The sequence below is a fragment of the Acinonyx jubatus genome, chromosome D2 (genome assembly GCF_027475565.1).
Source record: "Acinonyx jubatus isolate Ajub_Pintada_27869175 chromosome D2, VMU_Ajub_asm_v1.0, whole genome shotgun sequence".
Taxonomy (NCBI): Eukaryota; Metazoa; Chordata; class Mammalia; order Carnivora; family Felidae; genus Acinonyx; species Acinonyx jubatus.
Window position 1 is genome coordinate 38,093,829 of NC_069393.1, and position 16,907 is coordinate 38,110,735.

General features: G+C 59.9%; 1 protein-coding gene across 11 annotated transcripts in view; it reads left to right on the forward strand.

The window, feature by feature from the left end:
• Positions 1–16,907, forward strand: part of ZMIZ1 (zinc finger MIZ-type containing 1) — a 229,593-nt gene that overhangs the window by 203,587 nt on the left and 9,099 nt on the right. For 9 of the 11 annotated variants that reach the window (XM_053206993.1, XM_053206990.1, XM_053206992.1 and 6 more), the window contains 11 exons: positions 4,129–4,243; positions 5,238–5,455; positions 6,159–6,357; positions 7,271–7,561; positions 10,332–10,514; positions 11,695–11,772; positions 12,447–12,621; positions 13,284–13,425; positions 14,649–14,859; positions 15,681–15,786; positions 16,721–16,881. In XM_053206993.1, the coding sequence (XP_053062968.1) occupies positions 4,129–4,243; positions 5,238–5,455; positions 6,159–6,357; positions 7,271–7,561; positions 10,332–10,514; positions 11,695–11,772; positions 12,447–12,621; positions 13,284–13,425; positions 14,649–14,859; positions 15,681–15,786; positions 16,721–16,881 (1,879 nt within the window). The remainder of the gene's footprint in view (positions 1–4,128; positions 4,244–5,237; positions 5,456–6,158; positions 6,358–7,270; positions 7,562–10,331; positions 10,515–11,694; positions 11,773–12,446; positions 12,622–13,283; positions 13,426–14,648; positions 14,860–15,680; positions 15,787–16,720; positions 16,882–16,907) is intronic. The other 2 variants (XM_053206994.1, XM_027062407.2) reach the window with 1 other exon arrangement.

The following is a 16,907-nucleotide window of genomic DNA, read 5'->3' on the forward strand; positions in this document are numbered from 1 at the left end:
GCCTAACTCAGGACTCCTGGGGCAGAAGGAAAAAGGCAGGAGGGCTCTCATTTGGGCCCCCCACTCGGGCCCTAGGAATGCGAGGAACAAGTAGAGCTCAGGCCAGCGGATGCGGCAAGGGCTTCCTGGAGGAGGTGGCCTTTGGAAGAGGAGCCTGGGAAGGACGAGTGGCATTTTTTTCAGGGTGAGGATACAGCATCCCAGACCGGGAAGAGGCACAGAGATGGGAAAGCGCCTGTCCCCGTATTAGGGAGCTTTTGGCAGGCAGAGCCCTGCTGAGATTCCAAGTGGCTTCTGGGACTGCTGTCTCTCTGGGTGGATTGGATTCTTAGGGCAGTTTTGGCTGGGCTAGACTGCAGCTGGGGGGAGCTGTGGCATGAAACCAGGCCGTGCTGGATTGAGGGCGCACAGAAGGAGGCAGGATTCCTAACAGTGGGATTCTCTCAGCTCTAGGGGCCCTGGCCTCCCTTTGAATTGCAACCAGGTATGGGTAAGAGGAGAGAGTGGTTCCCGACCTGGGCTGAACTTATCTGCAGGTTAAATAGTATTTGCCGGAGGAAGGAAGAGTCTCAGAACTACACAGCCCTACACAGGCCTTCTAGGCCTCTTCTTCATCACCCTGGGCCCCCTCCCACACTAGAAGGGCCCAGGAACCTGGCTTGTCCTTGCTCCTTGGGCACAGGGAGCCGGAGCCGGGCAGCCCCCCTGGCGGTGGTGTCTGAGTCCGGGCAGAGGCGTCGGCAGGGCTGACTGCCATGGGCCTGTGGGGGCGAGAGCCTTCACTGCGACAGCAGGAGCCGTCTCCCCAGGAGATGAGTCACAGCCGTGTTGGTGCGGCTGCCACTTCTGCTTCTGCAGCAGGTGCGAGTGGGGGCGAGCAAGTCCCCGAGACCGCCCCTCCATGCGTGTGCCTGTCTCTTCCCCCGCGTGTGCACAGCAGCATGTCAGCGGGGTTCATGTGCACGCACACATACGTGTCCCCCTCCGCACGCGTGCGCTCCTGGTATGTGCCTGGGCTCTGGGGTGAACCTTGCAGCCGGGCGGTGGGATGCCCAGTTTGGGAACGATGGTTCCAGTCGCTTCTCACCGGCTTTGGGGTGGAGGGGATGAAACAGGAAGGAGCTGGTTTCCGCCCACAAGGCCCACCCACGGAGCTGCAGGGCAGTTGGGAGCCTGTTTGTGGGCCTGTGCAGTATCCTGGTGAGCCGGGGCCTCCCCACCCAAGGCGGTGAGACAGCAGCTGCCGGCTCCCCGCCCAGGCTTCAGGCGGGGCCCTGCTGGGTTACAGGGGCTCCCGGAGGGCTTTGCTTCCCGAGCCTGCCGAGTGCGTGCTCAAAGGACACGAACCTCGGGCAGAATGGGCCATCAGCCTGGAGGGTTGATGGCAGCTTGTGGGGCAGGTGGACTGGAGAGAGAAGACAGACTCACCCTTGTGTTCTGTTAAGCTGATGGGAGTCCTGTGTTCAATCTTGCACACCTAGAATGAGCCTCACAGGACAGCTGGTGTCTAGGGGTCTCCTCTCCGTTGTTTAAAACTGTCGCCTGCAGGGCCTCCCTTCGAGACTGTGGTGTGCCAGGCCCGCGACCAGATGGTACCCCAGCCCTCTGTGACTTGTGCCAGAGAGGTGGGTCTAGCCCAACTGTGCTGACGAGCAGGCTCGTTGCTTACTTGCCTGTGCTGCTGCGTGCCCCCCTCCCCCCGAGCTCTCTGGGCACCCAGGTCCCCATCGGCCATCCCAGATGCAGAGTTTGAGGTGTCTGTCACCTTTGGCCTGTGCATCCCGGCCTCACCCCCCATCATCAAACATGATGCAGACACGATGCTCCCGGCAGGAGCAGGGAGCAGGCAGGAGGGCTGGTTCCCGAGGACATTTCCTCCCCTTCAGGTTCTTGGCCTGCTGTTTGCCCCTGGAAATCACGAGTAATGCTCCAGCCTATGTCCCTTTCTAGTTGAGAAAGCCTTTTTGTCTGCATTCGTCTCTCTGAGCCACATCAGACTGACACGACCAAGGCCTGTGTTGCTCAATCTTCCTTGACTGAGACCCAGAGTAAAAGCACGTATTAACGGCTGTGACCCAGGACCCACTCATACGTGTATATAAAATCAAGATGTTAAGTTCAGGGAATAATATGTATTCTCACCACGTGTTCATGCTTAACTACTTTCTGTTTTATTCCCTCTTTTTTCCCCTCATGCTGGTTTGATGTCTTGACCCGCTCGGGTTTCATGACCTACAGCTTAAAAACTCTTGAGAGGAGAGTGGGCGAGTACCATTCTTAGGCCCGTTTTACAAAGGAGGGGACTGAGTGCAGACAGGTGGGAGGAACTTGTCCCCCGAGCCAGGGAGGGACAGGACTTGTATCCAGGGTACCCTGCCCCCCCAAAAAAAAGCCAGGAGAGGAGGAAAAGGGAGCAGTAGGATTTCTCTGAGACCAGGAGGTCGGGGCAGGCCACTCCAGTGAGGTGATTTCTGAGCAGAGATAGGAAGGAAGCCAGGGGCTGGCCGGGCAAGAGGGTGTGAGGCCGGGGAAGAGCAAGCCTGGGCAGACAGTGCCGTGGTCCTGCCCTCCAGTCCGACCGCCCCCGCAGGGCCCCGCGTGCCTTGACTGTGTTGACTGCCGAGGGTTCGGCCTGGCAAGAAACAGGCGTGAGACTCAGACCCCCGGCTCCTCTCTGGCTGCTTGTCATGCAGGACTGCGGCTCCTTCCTATAAGTCCTGACCTCTGGGCTGGCTCCCAGCACCCCCAGGGCCTGCTAAGCTGGGGTAGAAGCTCTCCAGGAGTGAGTGAGAGCTTTTGCCTCCTGCCGACTTCCTGTGACGAAGGCACGAGCCCAGCAGAGGCACGAGGCGCTTTCTACCACGCCACCCTCCTCCAGGCCTCCTTCCCCCATCCTGGTACCCAGCAGTGCTGCCCGGCAGGCCTCACTGCTGCCCGTCGGGGTGCTGTGCGGGGCCACTAAAGCAGATGTGGGTGCTCTGTTTCTCTGCGCCTTCTGGGGCCGGGTCTGGGATGTTCTCCTGGTGAGAGGTGCCAGAGTCCAAGCGGAACAGGCTCCAGAGGAGAGACAGCTCCGGCTCAGCACTCATAAAGCCTGGGCCTCGGGCATGTTCTCGATGCTGTAACCCCAACAGCCCTCTCCCTCTCCCTGGAGTCACTCTTTGCAGCAACTAACAGGAAGCCATTATTGAGCACTTACTGTGTATAGGGCAGGGTGTTGGGCCTAAGGTTAAGTCCTTGCTTCTGGTGTTTAGGGGCTTCCCAGGAGATGTCACCAAACACAGTGGGTACTTCTGGGCCTAGCGACGAGACTGGGGAGACGTGGGTACGGCTGCTCCAGGAGAGCTGGGAGCCAAGCTGGGAGGCAGGATATGCTGATGAGCTGACAGGGTAAATCGCTCTGAAGTGTGTGAGTTTGGACTTTGCCTTGTAAACACTGAGAGCCAAGGAAGGTCTTTGATCACGCAGAGCGTCTTGGGGGTTGGAGGGAGATTAGCTTGGCAGGGATGTGCAGGAGAGACTGGGGTTGGGAGCAGGGGAGGAAGCATGGCAGGCAGGCCTGTACCTGTGATGCAGAGTCGGGAAGGAGACTGACGTAAGGAAACTCCTGCCAAAGTCCAGATCCGCAGGGCTGTGTGGCCAACCTGCTCTGAAGGGTCGGGAGGAAGGGGGAAGAGGTGAAATTCAAGACTGGGGCCCTTCCGGCCTTTTCTGAGAAGGGACCGGGAAGTTCCAAGGGGAAGCGGGTGTGGGGGAACCAGAGCTTTCTGGAGGGACCACTTCATGTCAGAGCGTGGTTGGAGGAGGAGCTCAGGTTGGGCCTGCGGCTCTCTCTTCTTCCTCGCAGCGCGGCCTGTGGACTTCGGTGGCCTAAGGTGAGACAGACAGCCATGGGGGTGTCCCCAGCAATGCGGGGAGAGGTGGTCGCTTGGCACGGTCCGTCACCGTGCGATGTCACCTGTTCGGCGTCGGACAGCCTGTCAGGGCTGGGGGGTCTAGAGCTGGCTGAGACGGGGGTCACCTGGGCTGGGCTGGGCTGGGCTGGGAGCTGCGGAGCGTGGTGGAGTGGCGGGGCCCTCCTGTGTACGTGGCCCCTGAGAGAACCCCCCCCTCTGTCTCCCTCTGCAGTGATGGGTCGTTCCCCTATGACTCTGTCCCTTGGCAGCAGAACACCAACCAGCCTCCCGGCTCCCTCTCCGTGGTCACCACGGTTTGGGGAGTGACCAACACATCCCAGAGCCAGGTAAGAGCCTTTCCTGCCCCCAGCCCCGGCCCCTCCCAGGCAGGACCATCCCCTGAGCCCCGGGGCCTTTGGGTCCCCGTCCCGTGCCAGCCCTCCTGGCTCTCCTGGGCTCTGCCTGGCTGGAAAGACCGGCTCTCAGGGCACACTCAGCTGTGGGCACGCCTCTACCCTCCACACCTGCCTCAGGAAGGTGGCAGCTGGCCCCTACACACCGTCCCCGGTCTGGGGCCCTTCCTGGGGAATGAGTCTCATCTGACGGAGAGCCAGTTCTTCCCCAGCCCACGTTTACTTTGGTTGGATAAATGGGAGAACTGGCTGTTACTGGCCTCAGGGCCCCAGTGTCTGGGGTCTTTGACACTGGGTAACCTAGGTTAGATTTTAGCAAAATGGTGAGCTTTCAGCTTGTGACAAACCCCTCCCCACATGCCTGGCCAAACCTGCCTCCTGCTCTCGCCCCTTCCTCTTTCCTCCACTCCTTCCTCTCCCGCCGGCCCAGCCTCTGCCATGGCCATGCGGAAGGCTCCGGGCTGTTTGCCGCCTGGGAGGGCACCACCGGGCCTCCCTGCAGTCTCGGGGCACAGGGGTCCCTCGGCCAGCATCCTGCCACCCTCTGGAGCTGGCAGATGGGCTCTCTTCGCCCTCACGGAGCAGCATCCCAAGGCCTCTGTGTGGCCCGACCCTCCGGGCATCCAGGACCCTTGGCAGGGGGAGGGCTGAGAAGTCCAGTGCCTTCCACCTGGCACCAGGGGCAGGACCAGCCCTGCCTCACTCGATCATAGGATGAGGCTCTCCTCTTCTGTGCTGCCTGCTTCCGGGCTGCATTACCCCTTCGAAGCATTCATATGCTCTGGGAACAATTCATGCCTCCACTTTTCTCCTCCTTTCTCTCTGTTCTCCCTCTTTCACCATCGCAACCCCCCCCCCCCCATGTCTCCTTCTTCCTCCCCATGCCGCCTGGGGTACCGCTTGAGTGACAACCACTCTCTGCCCACAGGTCCTCGGGAACCCTATGGCCAATGCCAACAACCCCATGAATCCAGGCGGCAACCCTATGGCATCGGGCATGACCACCAGCAACCCCGGCCTCAACTCTCCCCAGTTTGCTGGGCAGCAGCAACAGTTCTCGGCCAAGGCCGGGCCCGCTCAGCCCTACATCCAGCAGAGCATGTACGGCCGGCCCAACTACCCCGGCAGCGGGGGCTTCGGGGCCAGGTGAGCAGCCTTCCACCCAGGAGGAAGATTCCAGTTTAAATGCCAGCACCGTGCTTCCTGGCACATCATTCCCCATTTTTGAGGCCGATCTGTGGGTCAGACACTACAGCACCTGCCGTCAGGCCCGTGGTGATGGGACCGTGTGCTTGGGCCTCAGAGTGACCCTTGTGCCTGGTGTCTGTATATGCTGGGACCCACGGAGAGGGCGGCCCCAGCAGCGGGGGGAGAGCTGCTTCACGCAGGTCAGGCAGGTCACCGCCCTGCCGGTTGTGGAGGCAGAGATGCATAAGGTCAAGAATCACCAGGGTCAAGAGGAAGGGAGGAAGGTGCACAGAACCCCAGGAAGATGCTGCAGGGATGTGGGGGGCAGGCAGAGGCAGCCTATTCCTCCTCGGCCATCCCGTACTGTCCAAGACCACCTCTCGGGCTTCACCCCTCTCCGCAGCCCTCTAGCGGCCGCGAGAGTCCGTGCCGACCGGCACCCGACACGGGCGGCTTGCTGGTCACCAAGTGACATGAAGGGCTGCCAGCCCACAGGAGGCCCCGCGCCCCTTTGGGTTCTGAGTCTAAACACCTCCCCTGTCTCTGAGCTGGGGGCAGGAGGGCTGGGAATGACCCCTCTTCTCCCTCCCAGCCCAGGGCTTACCGCGGTTCATCTGTAGATTCAGGCGGTATCTAAGTCTTCCCTTCTTCTCGCTTGTAGCTACCCCGGGGGTCCTAACGCCCCCGCAGGCATGGGCATCCCTCCGCACACCAGGCCGCCTGCTGACTTCACTCAGCCGGCGGCTGCTGCCGCGGCAGCTGCAGTGGCGGCGGCGGCAGCCACAGCCACGGCCACAGCCACGGCCACTGTGGCAGCCTTGCAGGAGACGCAGAACAAGGATATAAACCAGTACGGACCGGTAAGGGCCCCACCAGTCCCAGTCAAGCCTCGGCCCGCTCAGCAAGGCAGGCAGCCCCGGGAGTCAGGCCTGGGGTGTCAGTGCCCTGGGTGCTGGGAAAGCTGATGGGGTCGGGGTGTGTTTGGGCTTTCTTGGAGGCACGTGGAAAGGTGTGTGTCAGGACGTGGGTGTGGCGGGGGAGGGGGGTTTGTGTTTGTTCCGCGTGGGTTTGTGGCTCGTGCGTGTCTGAGAATGGGGAAGGAGGTACCTCAGTGCCCTCTGGGCTGCTGCTCGCCAAAGAGTGGACTCCATGTCTAAAATGTCTTGTCACCAGTCTATCCCCGTGGTGGCCTCTGAAGACCATATACTCCTTGTCATCCCATCTGGGGGTTGAGCCCTGGTCCCAGTTCTGCTCCCCTGACCTTCAGGACGGGTGGCATGTGAGGCGAGGGGGTTCCCCGCAGGAGTGCAGGACAGGGGACAGGAGGTGGGGACCGTAGGATGGGCACAGCTGGGACTGCCTCAGATTGCCGATGGAGGGTGTGTCTCCATTGGCCAAGGGCGGGGCCAGGGCTTCCAGGAAAGGGGCTCCTGCCTCCATCCTCATCCCCCCCCCCATCCTTCCACGCCCCTCCCCACCTCTGCACCTTCTTCCCGTTCCCTGCCTGCCTCCCTGGAAATGCTGCCTGCTCTCTGGAGTGACTGCGCCCCCACCCCATAACACCCTTGGGCTGCATCTTTCCCGTGTGGCCTGCAGAGGGCAGCGGTGAGCCCAGGAGGCCAGAGATTCCCTTGGGGCCTGGTCACCAGCTGCAGCCACACAGGAAAGTGCCCCCCAACCCAGAGCCTCCCACCTCCCCCACCCTTCCCTCCCTGCACTTTCAATGCATGTGGCATTTTATTCTTTTTTTTTTTTCTTCTTCTCCCGTTGAAGGTCTGTTCCTCTTTCCAGATGGGTCCCACCCAGGCGTATAACAGCCAATTCATGAACCAGCCCGGGCCGCGGGGGCCTGCCTCCATGGGGGGCAGCATGAACCCCGCAAGCATGGCGGCTGGCATGACACCCTCGGGGATGAGCGGCCCTCCCATGGGGATGAACCAGCCCCGGCCGCCCGGCATCAGCCCCTTTGGCACCCATGGGCAGCGGATGCCCCAGCAGACCTACCCGGGGCCCCGGCCCCAGTCCCTGCCTATTCAAAGCATAAAGAGGCCATACCCGGGAGAGGTGAGTGTGACAGCAGGCAGGTGGCGTTCATGGTGGGAGCTAGGGGCAGGGTGGGGGAGGGGGGAAACCTGGGGCTTGAAAACACGGACTGTGGGCAGTACTTTGGAAAGGGTACGAACTGACCTGGACAAAACCTGGACCAAAAGGCCAAGCCTAAGGACTGAGGAATCGGGCTCCAGGCTTTAAGACCAGCTCTGCCATTTCCCAGCTGGAAGTCCTTGATCAAGCCGTGTCCCTTCTTGAGTCTTGGTTTTTCACCTATAAAAGATGGTGACAGTCCAGCCTACCTCCTGGGGCTGCTTGGAAGATTTGAATGAGGGGCTGTACCCAGGGCTCTTGGCCCCAGGCGGGCACGGACAGCTGCAGCTGCCGACTGGCTACTGGGTGACTTGAGTAAGGAGCGAAACCTCCTCGAGTCCACATTCCTCACATCCACATGAAGGCTTCTCACTTCCAAGAGCGAGAGAGGAGACAAAACCCTGTACATATCTAATGCCTGTGCACGTCGGAGAAGTGATTGGAAGGCAGACAGTGTGCTTCTTAGGGCTCTTCGCCATCAACTGTCAGCTGCTCTTTCGGGAGGAACATTGCCTAATTGGCTGCCCAGCCAGCTCGGCCAAGGGGGCGGTGAAGATTTAGGGAAGTAAAACCCACACCTGTCCTCTGGGAACCGAGACCTCAGCAGGAAAGAGAAGGTCTAAGCAAGAACCCATAAGGCAGTGATGCACGGTGGGGTGTATGGAATTCAGCTTGAGGTCAGAGAAGGAGGACTTCCTGGAGGGGGTGTCATAGGGCCTTCCGTGAGCAACGGGAAAACAAGTTGGCAGCAAGTGGCCTATCTGGGTAAGGATTTAGCTCAAGAGCAAAAGACACAGGGCCCCTAGAATCCTAGCCCAGCGCCCACGCTCCTCAGGGAGACTGCCTCGATTCCTTACCTAGGCGAGGCTCCCTGCTGAGCAATTTCCCGGCAGCTGTCTGCTTGCTGCCTGTTCTCAGACCTGCTTCCCCCTGCTTGTCTCAGAACTGTGGCCTTCAGCTCGGGCTTGCAAGTGGGTTTAGAGTCTAACCTTAAGTTCCTCGAAGGTCTCTGTGATTCCCTCAGTATTCACCCTGGCTGGGGCTTGGCCATTGTTGGAGGCGTCCTGAATCCAGTTAAGGGAGAGGTCAGGGACCTCCTCAAACACCCAGACACTCCTGGGTGGGCACGGGTGCAGGGAGGTACCAGCCAGAGAAGGACCGTGGCTGTCAAGGCACTGGCTGTCCTTGTGCTGGGGTCTCAAGCCGCTGGCCTCCATCTCCCACATACAGCCCCCCACATGAGCTCTGGGCCCTCTCTCGCCCCTTCTGTGCTCACACTCCCAGCGTCCCTGCTGGCCGGGCTAGAGATGTATGTGCAGACCCAGACTCAGGGCTGCAGGCCCCCAAGGAGGTGATGGCAGGAAGGGAGATCGGGAAAGGAATTCCCAGTCGTTGCTCTGACATCCGTCTGTGCCTGCCCTGTGCTGCGCTGCCCAGGGCCCGCCAGAGGCCTTCATTTATGTTTACTAAATCATCCTCTTCGTAGAATGCTGATGCTCCCCGGCTACAAAACGCCTGGCTCCGGGCTGTGACGCCGGGTAGTCACGTGGCCTGACGCTGCCTGGGAAGGCAGGCCTTCCCTCGCAGCGGCATGCTTCTAGAACCTTTGAGCTGTTGGCACGTTGGGCCAGGGGCAGGTGCCAGACTGCCCCGTGCCACACAGGACTCCTCCTCTGCAGTCTGGTGGGAAGGCCCCAGCCCCCACCTGCGTACCTCCTCCGGTGACGTGACGGGAACCCACTGTCATGCAGAGCGGCCACCGTGTCCCAGCAGTGTGAGTGGCAGATTCTCTGACACTGGCGTGGACACCTCCCTCCTCCACGGCTTACCTTCAGATCCTGCTTTCATTTGTTGAGCGAGGATTTATGGAGGGTCCACTGTCTACCAGATTCCGGGACACAGCTGGGACCTCTGAGCCTGGAGGCAAGAGAGACAGTTACTAAACCAGGAGCTTCAACAGACAAGGGAGAGGGAACCAGCGACTCCACAGGACGTGATGGCCTGGAGTGTCTGGGCGGCAGGTGGCCCCTGAGGGTCACTTAATCTTACAGAGGGGGAAGGCAGCTACGAGGTGGGCATCAGCGTGTCATGTGTCACGTTGTAGATCTCCGAGGACAGTGGTCCTGCCCCTCCCTGGAGCTGTCTTCTCTCTCAGTTGCCTGTCTTGAGAAGGGTTGTCTGGAACCTCCACAAGGCGGCTTTTCCCCACCCCTGCAACATGGCCCAGAACGGAGTGGCTGTGCGTTCTCTTCAGTGTGGGCTCTGGGGACGGTGCCTCCCAGATTCAGCCTCAGATTGCAGGGGTCGAGGGAGTCCCCTCTCTGGAAGCACATCCTGTTGTCTGCCTTCCCCCGTCACGTACCAAGTACTAGGAGAGGCACAAAGGGGGCTTTGGAATAGGGCCCCCTCACGATGGCAGGAATGAGAGGCTCTGAAAGTGCCCTCGGTTCGGGGAGCAGGGTACTTGGAGAAGACATCTTCACGGTGAGGGGGCCTCCAGCCGCACAGCCAGAACCTAGTGTCTCAGAGCAGCAAGGGCCTCAGACATCATCTGGTTCAGCCTCCCCTCTCCGGGTGGGGGAGGGGGCAGTTTGCCAGTGGCAAACAGCAAGGACAGAGGTGAGGTGGCCATCTGGTGAGTAGCTTGGCCCCACGACACTGACACACCTTCTCCTCTCCTTTGCCGCCACAGCCCAACTATGGAAACCAGCAATATGGACCAAACAGCCAGTTCCCCACCCAGCCAGGCCAGTACCCTACCCCCAACCCCCCACGGCCGCTCACCTCTCCCAACTACCCCGGGCAAAGGATGCCCAGCCAGCCGAGCACGGGGCAGTACCCACCCCCCACGGTCAACATGGGGCAGTATTACAAGGTGAGTTCTACCACCCCACAGGCCCCTTCCTCCCTCCCCACCTCCCATCCCCACCCCCACCCGTGTCCTCTTGGCTCTGTGTTCCCCTGAGGCACCAGGGGGCAGGCAGAGACTTCCAGGATGTGTCATCTTGTCCTCAGAGCCATGTGTGCAGCGACCAAAATGTCCGTTCCTATTCTCACGGGCTCAGACAAGGGTTTTGTCCTCTCCTTTCACTATTTACAGCACACGGGATAATAATTTTAAAAAATGCATTTTTTTAAAGGAAAAAGCGTCCACCTAGATATATTAATATTAGTTCTAAACCTTGTTTCCCTACACGCACATGGGCATCAGCCTGTTCTGAGACTTACTAAGGCTATAATTTTGAATCTGTTTCTTTCACTTGACGTGAAATCACAAGCGTGTCACTTACTGCTACAAAGTCTCCATGGTTTTTATTCTTTTAAGGATGTTTAACATTCTGCGGATACATAACCACACCCTATTTTATTCACTTTTTATTGGATATTTGGGTTGTTTCTGATTTTTCACTTTGGAAGTAACAGTATCACAGGTATTTTCAGGTACATAGCTTTTTCCTCCCTCTTTTTTTTTTTTTTTTTAATGTTTATTTATTTTGAGAAAGAGGGAGGGAACAGAAGCAGGGCACAGAGAGAAGGAGCCAGAGAATCCCAAGCAGGCTCCGCGCTATCAGCTTAGAGCCCAAACGGGGGCTTGAACTCAGGAACTGTGAGGTCATGACATGAGCCAAAATCAAGAGCCGGACGCTTAACCGACTGAGCCACCCAAATGTCCCTCGCTTTTTCCTTCTTTGGGATTATTGTAAAGTACATCTCAGGAGTGAAGCCTGCTCTAGAAACACTTTTACGTATATTTGGCGAGAATTCATGCTGACTTACGTGACCACCTTCGCTGCTCTAGCTTTAACACACTAGGTGTTTCTGGGTTTTTTTTGTAAACTCATGCTGTATCACTAGCTATGGAAAGAGAGAGGAAATGCTGTCCCCGAGGGTGACCTGCTCCACCCCTGTCCCGCTCTGCACCCCAGCACTGGATGGGCCTCACCAGCATCCCCTGTATGGTACCACTGGCCAATTTTCACATCAGGAAAGAAAGCAGGCTTCTGGTAGCTTTTCTGCCTTCCACGTTCATCACGTTGTTTATCTTGTTTTAACAGCCAGAGCAATTTAATGGACAAAACAACACCTTCTCGGGAAGCAGCTACAGTAACTACAGCCAGGGGAACGTCAATAGGGTATGTTCCAGTTTTCATCCTAGCTCTAAGCCCCATGCACCTGTGTTTCTAAGGGGCCATGCCATCCCCGGGCCCATGGATCAGGGTGCATTCCCCGGTCGTCAGCTCTGGGACACAGTAATGCCCAGACAGAATCCACGGGTCCAGGCAGGTGGGCCAGGGATGCATAAGGACTGGGGCCAGAAGGGTGAGGGGCTCCTGGGGTGCCAATTGCCCAGGATGCTACAGGCCCAACTCCATCTGGGGACCCCCTGAGCTGGGGGGGTTGGAGGGTATGGTCTAGAGTCATTATGTAGGCAACCAGAGACCTGGGCTTCACCCCAGCTCTCCTCTCCTCCTGAGATTGCATTAGACTAGTCCCCCCTACCCTGAGTCTATGTCCCTGTTTGTCAAGTGGGCAGGGGACCCTGCACCTGCCTAGCACTGCAGTGCCGTGACCCAAGTGAAGGGTGGGAAGGCCCTTCCTAGGCCCACCTGTCTTCCACTTGAGACAGAGGCCTTAGTGCTGACCAGGATAGACGTATGTCCCGAGGGGTGGGGGAGGGCTCTCTTCCCTTGAGGGACCAGGAACCATAGTCCCAGGACTGTGGGGTGGGTGGGGTGTATGTCCACAGACATAGTCCCTCCTGTCCCTGTGACCCCATAACCTATGTGTGGTTTCTCTTTCCCCCCAGCCTCCTAGGCCGGTTCCTGTGGCAAATTACCCCCACTCACCTGTTCCAGGGAACCCCACGCCCCCCATGACCCCCGGGAGCAGCATCCCCCCGTACCTGTCCCCCAGCCAAGACGTTAAACCACCCTTCCCGCCTGACATCAAGCCAAATATGAGCGCTCTGCCACCACCCCCAGGTGAGTGCCCCACCTCCTCCCTCTGTCTGGCCAGCCCCACCTCCTCCCTCTGTCTGGCCAGCCCCACCTCTTCCCTCTGTCTGGCCAGCCCCACCTCTTCCCTCTGTCTGGCCAGCTCCATCCAGGGCCCTGCAGTGGGCCAGGAGCCAGGGGGCTTGGAAGTTGGACTGCCTGTGGGGGCTGGGTGTGTGGCAAGGGCAGGAGGGCTTGAAAGCAGATAAGCCCCACCCAGAAGGGAAATTTGGGGTAGGGCTGTGCTGCCAACAGTCCTCATCACCTTCCTGAGCAGCTGGAGGCTGGAAGGAAAAGCGGCTCCCAGCTGTGGAGAGAGGCTGGGCAGAGAAGCCTGGCGCTTCCAGAGTGGGGAGTAGGTGGGCATAAGAGGGGAAGTAGAGCCAGGGTGAGTGGGGCACGGGACTCAGGGGTGGTCAGGATAGGGTCGGGTGGACTGACAGAAGCAACAGGCTCCCTGGTGTGCACGCAGGCAAAGAGCCCAGCTTCTGTGGCCCTGTTTACACACACGCCTGTGTGGCCCCGTGAGCGTGCAGTTAAGGGTGCGTGTTGCATGGGCGAGCGAGCTCCACCCACAGCCCTGGAGCCCATGTTTCTGTGTGCCCGTGCGGCCACAGGCACGGGGCTCATCCAGCTCCTTCCCCACCCAGCCAACCACAATGACGAGCTGCGGCTCACGTTCCCCGTGCGGGATGGCGTGGTGCTGGAGCCCTTCCGCCTGGAGCACAACCTGGCTGTCAGCAACCACGTCTTTCACCTGCGGCCCACAGTCCACCAGACCCTGATGTGGAGGTGAGTGTCATGGCGGGGGGCACAGGCTCAAGCCAGGGGGAGGAAGCCCCCGGTGGTGACCTCCCTAGCCCAGGCATTGCCGTGAACAGATCATAGCAGCATCTGCCTGCCGCCTTCACCCGTTCAGCATCATTGATTGGGCCCTGCTCTCTGCAAGGTTTGGGGGATGTCACAGGCCTCGGCAGGTATGGTGGCCTAAGAGCAGGGAAGAGCTGTCACTCACCCTGGTCCTGAGAGACTGATCGGGGACGACCTCCCAGAGGAAAAGGTGGCTAGCTCAGACCCAAAGGCCAATAAGGTAGTATTCAACGCAGAGGCCCTGAGTTGGCAAGAGGAACTTGAACATGGCTTGCTGTGGCTAGAGCGGGGACACAGAGGGATGGGGCTGGCTTGGGCGGAACCAGCAAGTCCGACAGGTTGCGAGGGGCTGGCCGCCGAGCCAGGCAGCTGCTCAGACGTCCAGACACACTCGAGTACAAGGTCTGGAGGTGGCTGGCCAGGCCAGGCCCTATGTTCTGTGCCTTCCACACATGACGTCACTACCTGGATCTTGTCAGTGGGCAATGCTTGTGCCATTGGCAGTGAGACCAGAGAAGCTGATTAGCTTGCAGGGCTTCTCACAGCAAGCGGCAGAGCTGGGACTCAGACCCAGTTCTCTTGAATGCCGGGACCCACTGGTGTCTCCACCCTCGGCCCTTCCTCCTCAGGCAGGACTCACACTTGCAACCTTTAGCTGCCCAGTGAGCACCTAAAAGGCACGAGACGGGTCTGCCCTGGGCACATACGTGCGCACGCACAGCTCACTCGATGCCTTGACCACACTGAGCCGGCTGACCTGGGTGCTGCTCCCAACTGGAGTCTGGTTTGGACATAATCAGTCCCCTAGCTGGTCTTGTCACATTACTGTCTGTCCGTTTCTTTCCTCTGTCTCCATCCTTGGGGCACAGGATAGAGGGGCTACGGGGAGCAGTCAGGAGGAGAGCAGCAGAGCTGTGGGGTGTGGCTGGAGTGAACAGTGCAGGGGACTCTGGGCTGTGGCGGTGGGTTTGGACTGGGGATGTGGGCAGGGGGAGCATCCAAAGTGGGAGAGGAGAGCCCGGGGAGGCGAAGGCGGTGGTGCCAGCGGAGGACGCGTGGCCCTGAGGGACTTGGGCTGCGGCGAGGTGGCCAGGCGTCACCGAGGCCCCGGGCAGAGCCAGCTGAGCCTCACCGCACCCCCTCAGGTCCGACCTGGAGCTGCAGTTCAAGTGCTACCACCACGAGGACCGGCAGATGAACACCAACTGGCCGGCCTCGGTGCAGGTCAGCGTGAATGCCACGCCCCTCACCATCGAGCGCGGGGACAACAAGACCTCCCACAAGCCCCTGCACCTCAAGCACGTGTGCCAGCCGGGCCGCAACACCATCCAGATCACCGTCACGGCCTGCTGCTGCGTGAGTGTGCGGGTGGGGCTGGCGTGGGGGGCTGAGTCCCCCCTCTGGCCTGCAGCCTTGACTGCGGGTCTCTGTCCTCATCCCCGCAGCCACGGCAGTGGTCTTGCAGAAACACGTCTTCACAGACGTTGCCCCAGGGCTGGGGAATAACTGTGTGTGTCCCCCCGATCCGTGACCTGCTCTGGATCCACATCTGAGCCACACTCCTGTCCTCCCAGAGATCCGGGCCTGGCACACAGGGCTTGCCCAGGGACCTGTGGGGAAATAGATTGCCTGCCTGTCCTGCTCTGCTGGCCTCGGTGGGGGACATACGGGAAGGAAAATGACTGATCCTGCCCTTATGAGCAGAGAGACAGAAGTCACAGGATGGGGAATGCTGTCAGAATGAGGAACCTGTAGGGGCTTGTGGGGGTGTGCAGTCCTGGAAGGCTTCCTGGAGGAGTGAAGACAGGGGTGACCCCCTCTGGCAGGAAAGGTGGAGAACACATGATATGGAGCCGTGCCAGGCAAGGTTAGGAAGTGAGGCCCACTCCAGTCCTCATGCCTGGTGTCCCATAACTCATGCCAGGAGGTTTTCAACATCCGAGTCAGCGTAGAGCCCAGGTAACGGTCCCCCAAGTGGTGACCGTTGCCCGGGTCCCCAGGCTCACAAGTCCCAGGACACATCCTGGGCCTCAGGAGACCCTCTTCTAGAGTGGCATCACTGTGGATCATGGGCCCTTTCCTGTGCTTGGCCTCCAGGGGCCTCTGGGCACAAGTGGGGCCAGCCGTGGGGGCCTTGGGGCCCTGGGGTGGGGACTGAGTACACTTTTCCTTGGCAGTCCCACCTCTTCGTGCTGCAGCTGGTCCACCGGCCCTCCGTGCGCTCCGTGCTGCAAGGCCTCCTCAAGAAACGCCTCCTGCCCGCGGAGCACTGTATCACGAAAAGTGAGTGCGGGGGCGCAGGGAATGAGAACCGGGACCGGCCTTTGGCTCCATGCACACACCCCGGGGCCCGAGCGTCCCTTGGCACCAGTCCCCACCGCCCCCCTAGCTCATGTCCCTCCTTCTGGAGCCGTGGGGGTGATCAGATGAGCATGGGCTGTGAGGCCTGCCTCAATGGAAGAGCTGGCTCGCAGCACAGGATGTGAGGCAAATTAAAACCACACACCGTGGTGTAGACAGGCCAGGCAAGCTTCCTGGAGGAGGTGATCACCTAGAAGATCACTTCTAGGAACTGGACAAAGGGGATCTTCACCCAGGGATGGATTCTGGACCGGCCTCCCCACCTCAACAGCTCATGTATAAACTAGAGACAGGGTCTTGGCTCAGAGTCCCCTCCTTTGGAGGAGGCACCCAGGTGATGACTCGGGGGCAGTATGCAGGGCGATGCACCGCTGCCTCTCTGCTCGACTTGCTTCTCCACATCACCTCCTGAGCCCTCCGTCCCCGCCCGGCGCTTGTCCGTTCCCATCTCCACCCTTGTAGAAGTGAGCACGGGAGCGCCTGAAGGGCTCTCCACTGACCCAGAAAGTCAGTGGGAAGGGCCAGACCGTGTTTCTGTAAGTGCCGTAGAAAGTCCCCCATGCTGGTGAAGGCGGGGTCTGTTCCTCAGAGACTGGGGAGCTGACGCGGCTGCTCCAGGGACACACGCGTTCCACACGTCGCACGTGGGGGCTGCCGTCCCAGACAGCTGGGTGGCCCAGGGCACCCGGCGGGCCGAGCTCCCCTGTGACCAGGCCTGGGTGCGCTAGTTATTCCCAGGACCTCCCAGTGTCCGGGGGGCGGTGGAGAAGCAGGGTGTGTTTTAGCCACACGAGGGAGTGTGATATGTGCAGGGTGGCCCCGTCCTCCTCAGCCACCTGTGCCTCCTGCCCCACAGTCAAGCGGAATTTCAGCAGCGTGGCTGCCTCGTCAGGCAACACGACCCTCAACGGAGAGGATGGCGTGGAGCAGACAGCCATCAAGGTGTCTCTGAAGTGCCCCATCACATTCCGGCGCATCCAGCTGCCTGCTCGAGGTCATGACTGCAAGCACGTCCAGGTGAGTGGTCCTGGCAGGTGCGGCTC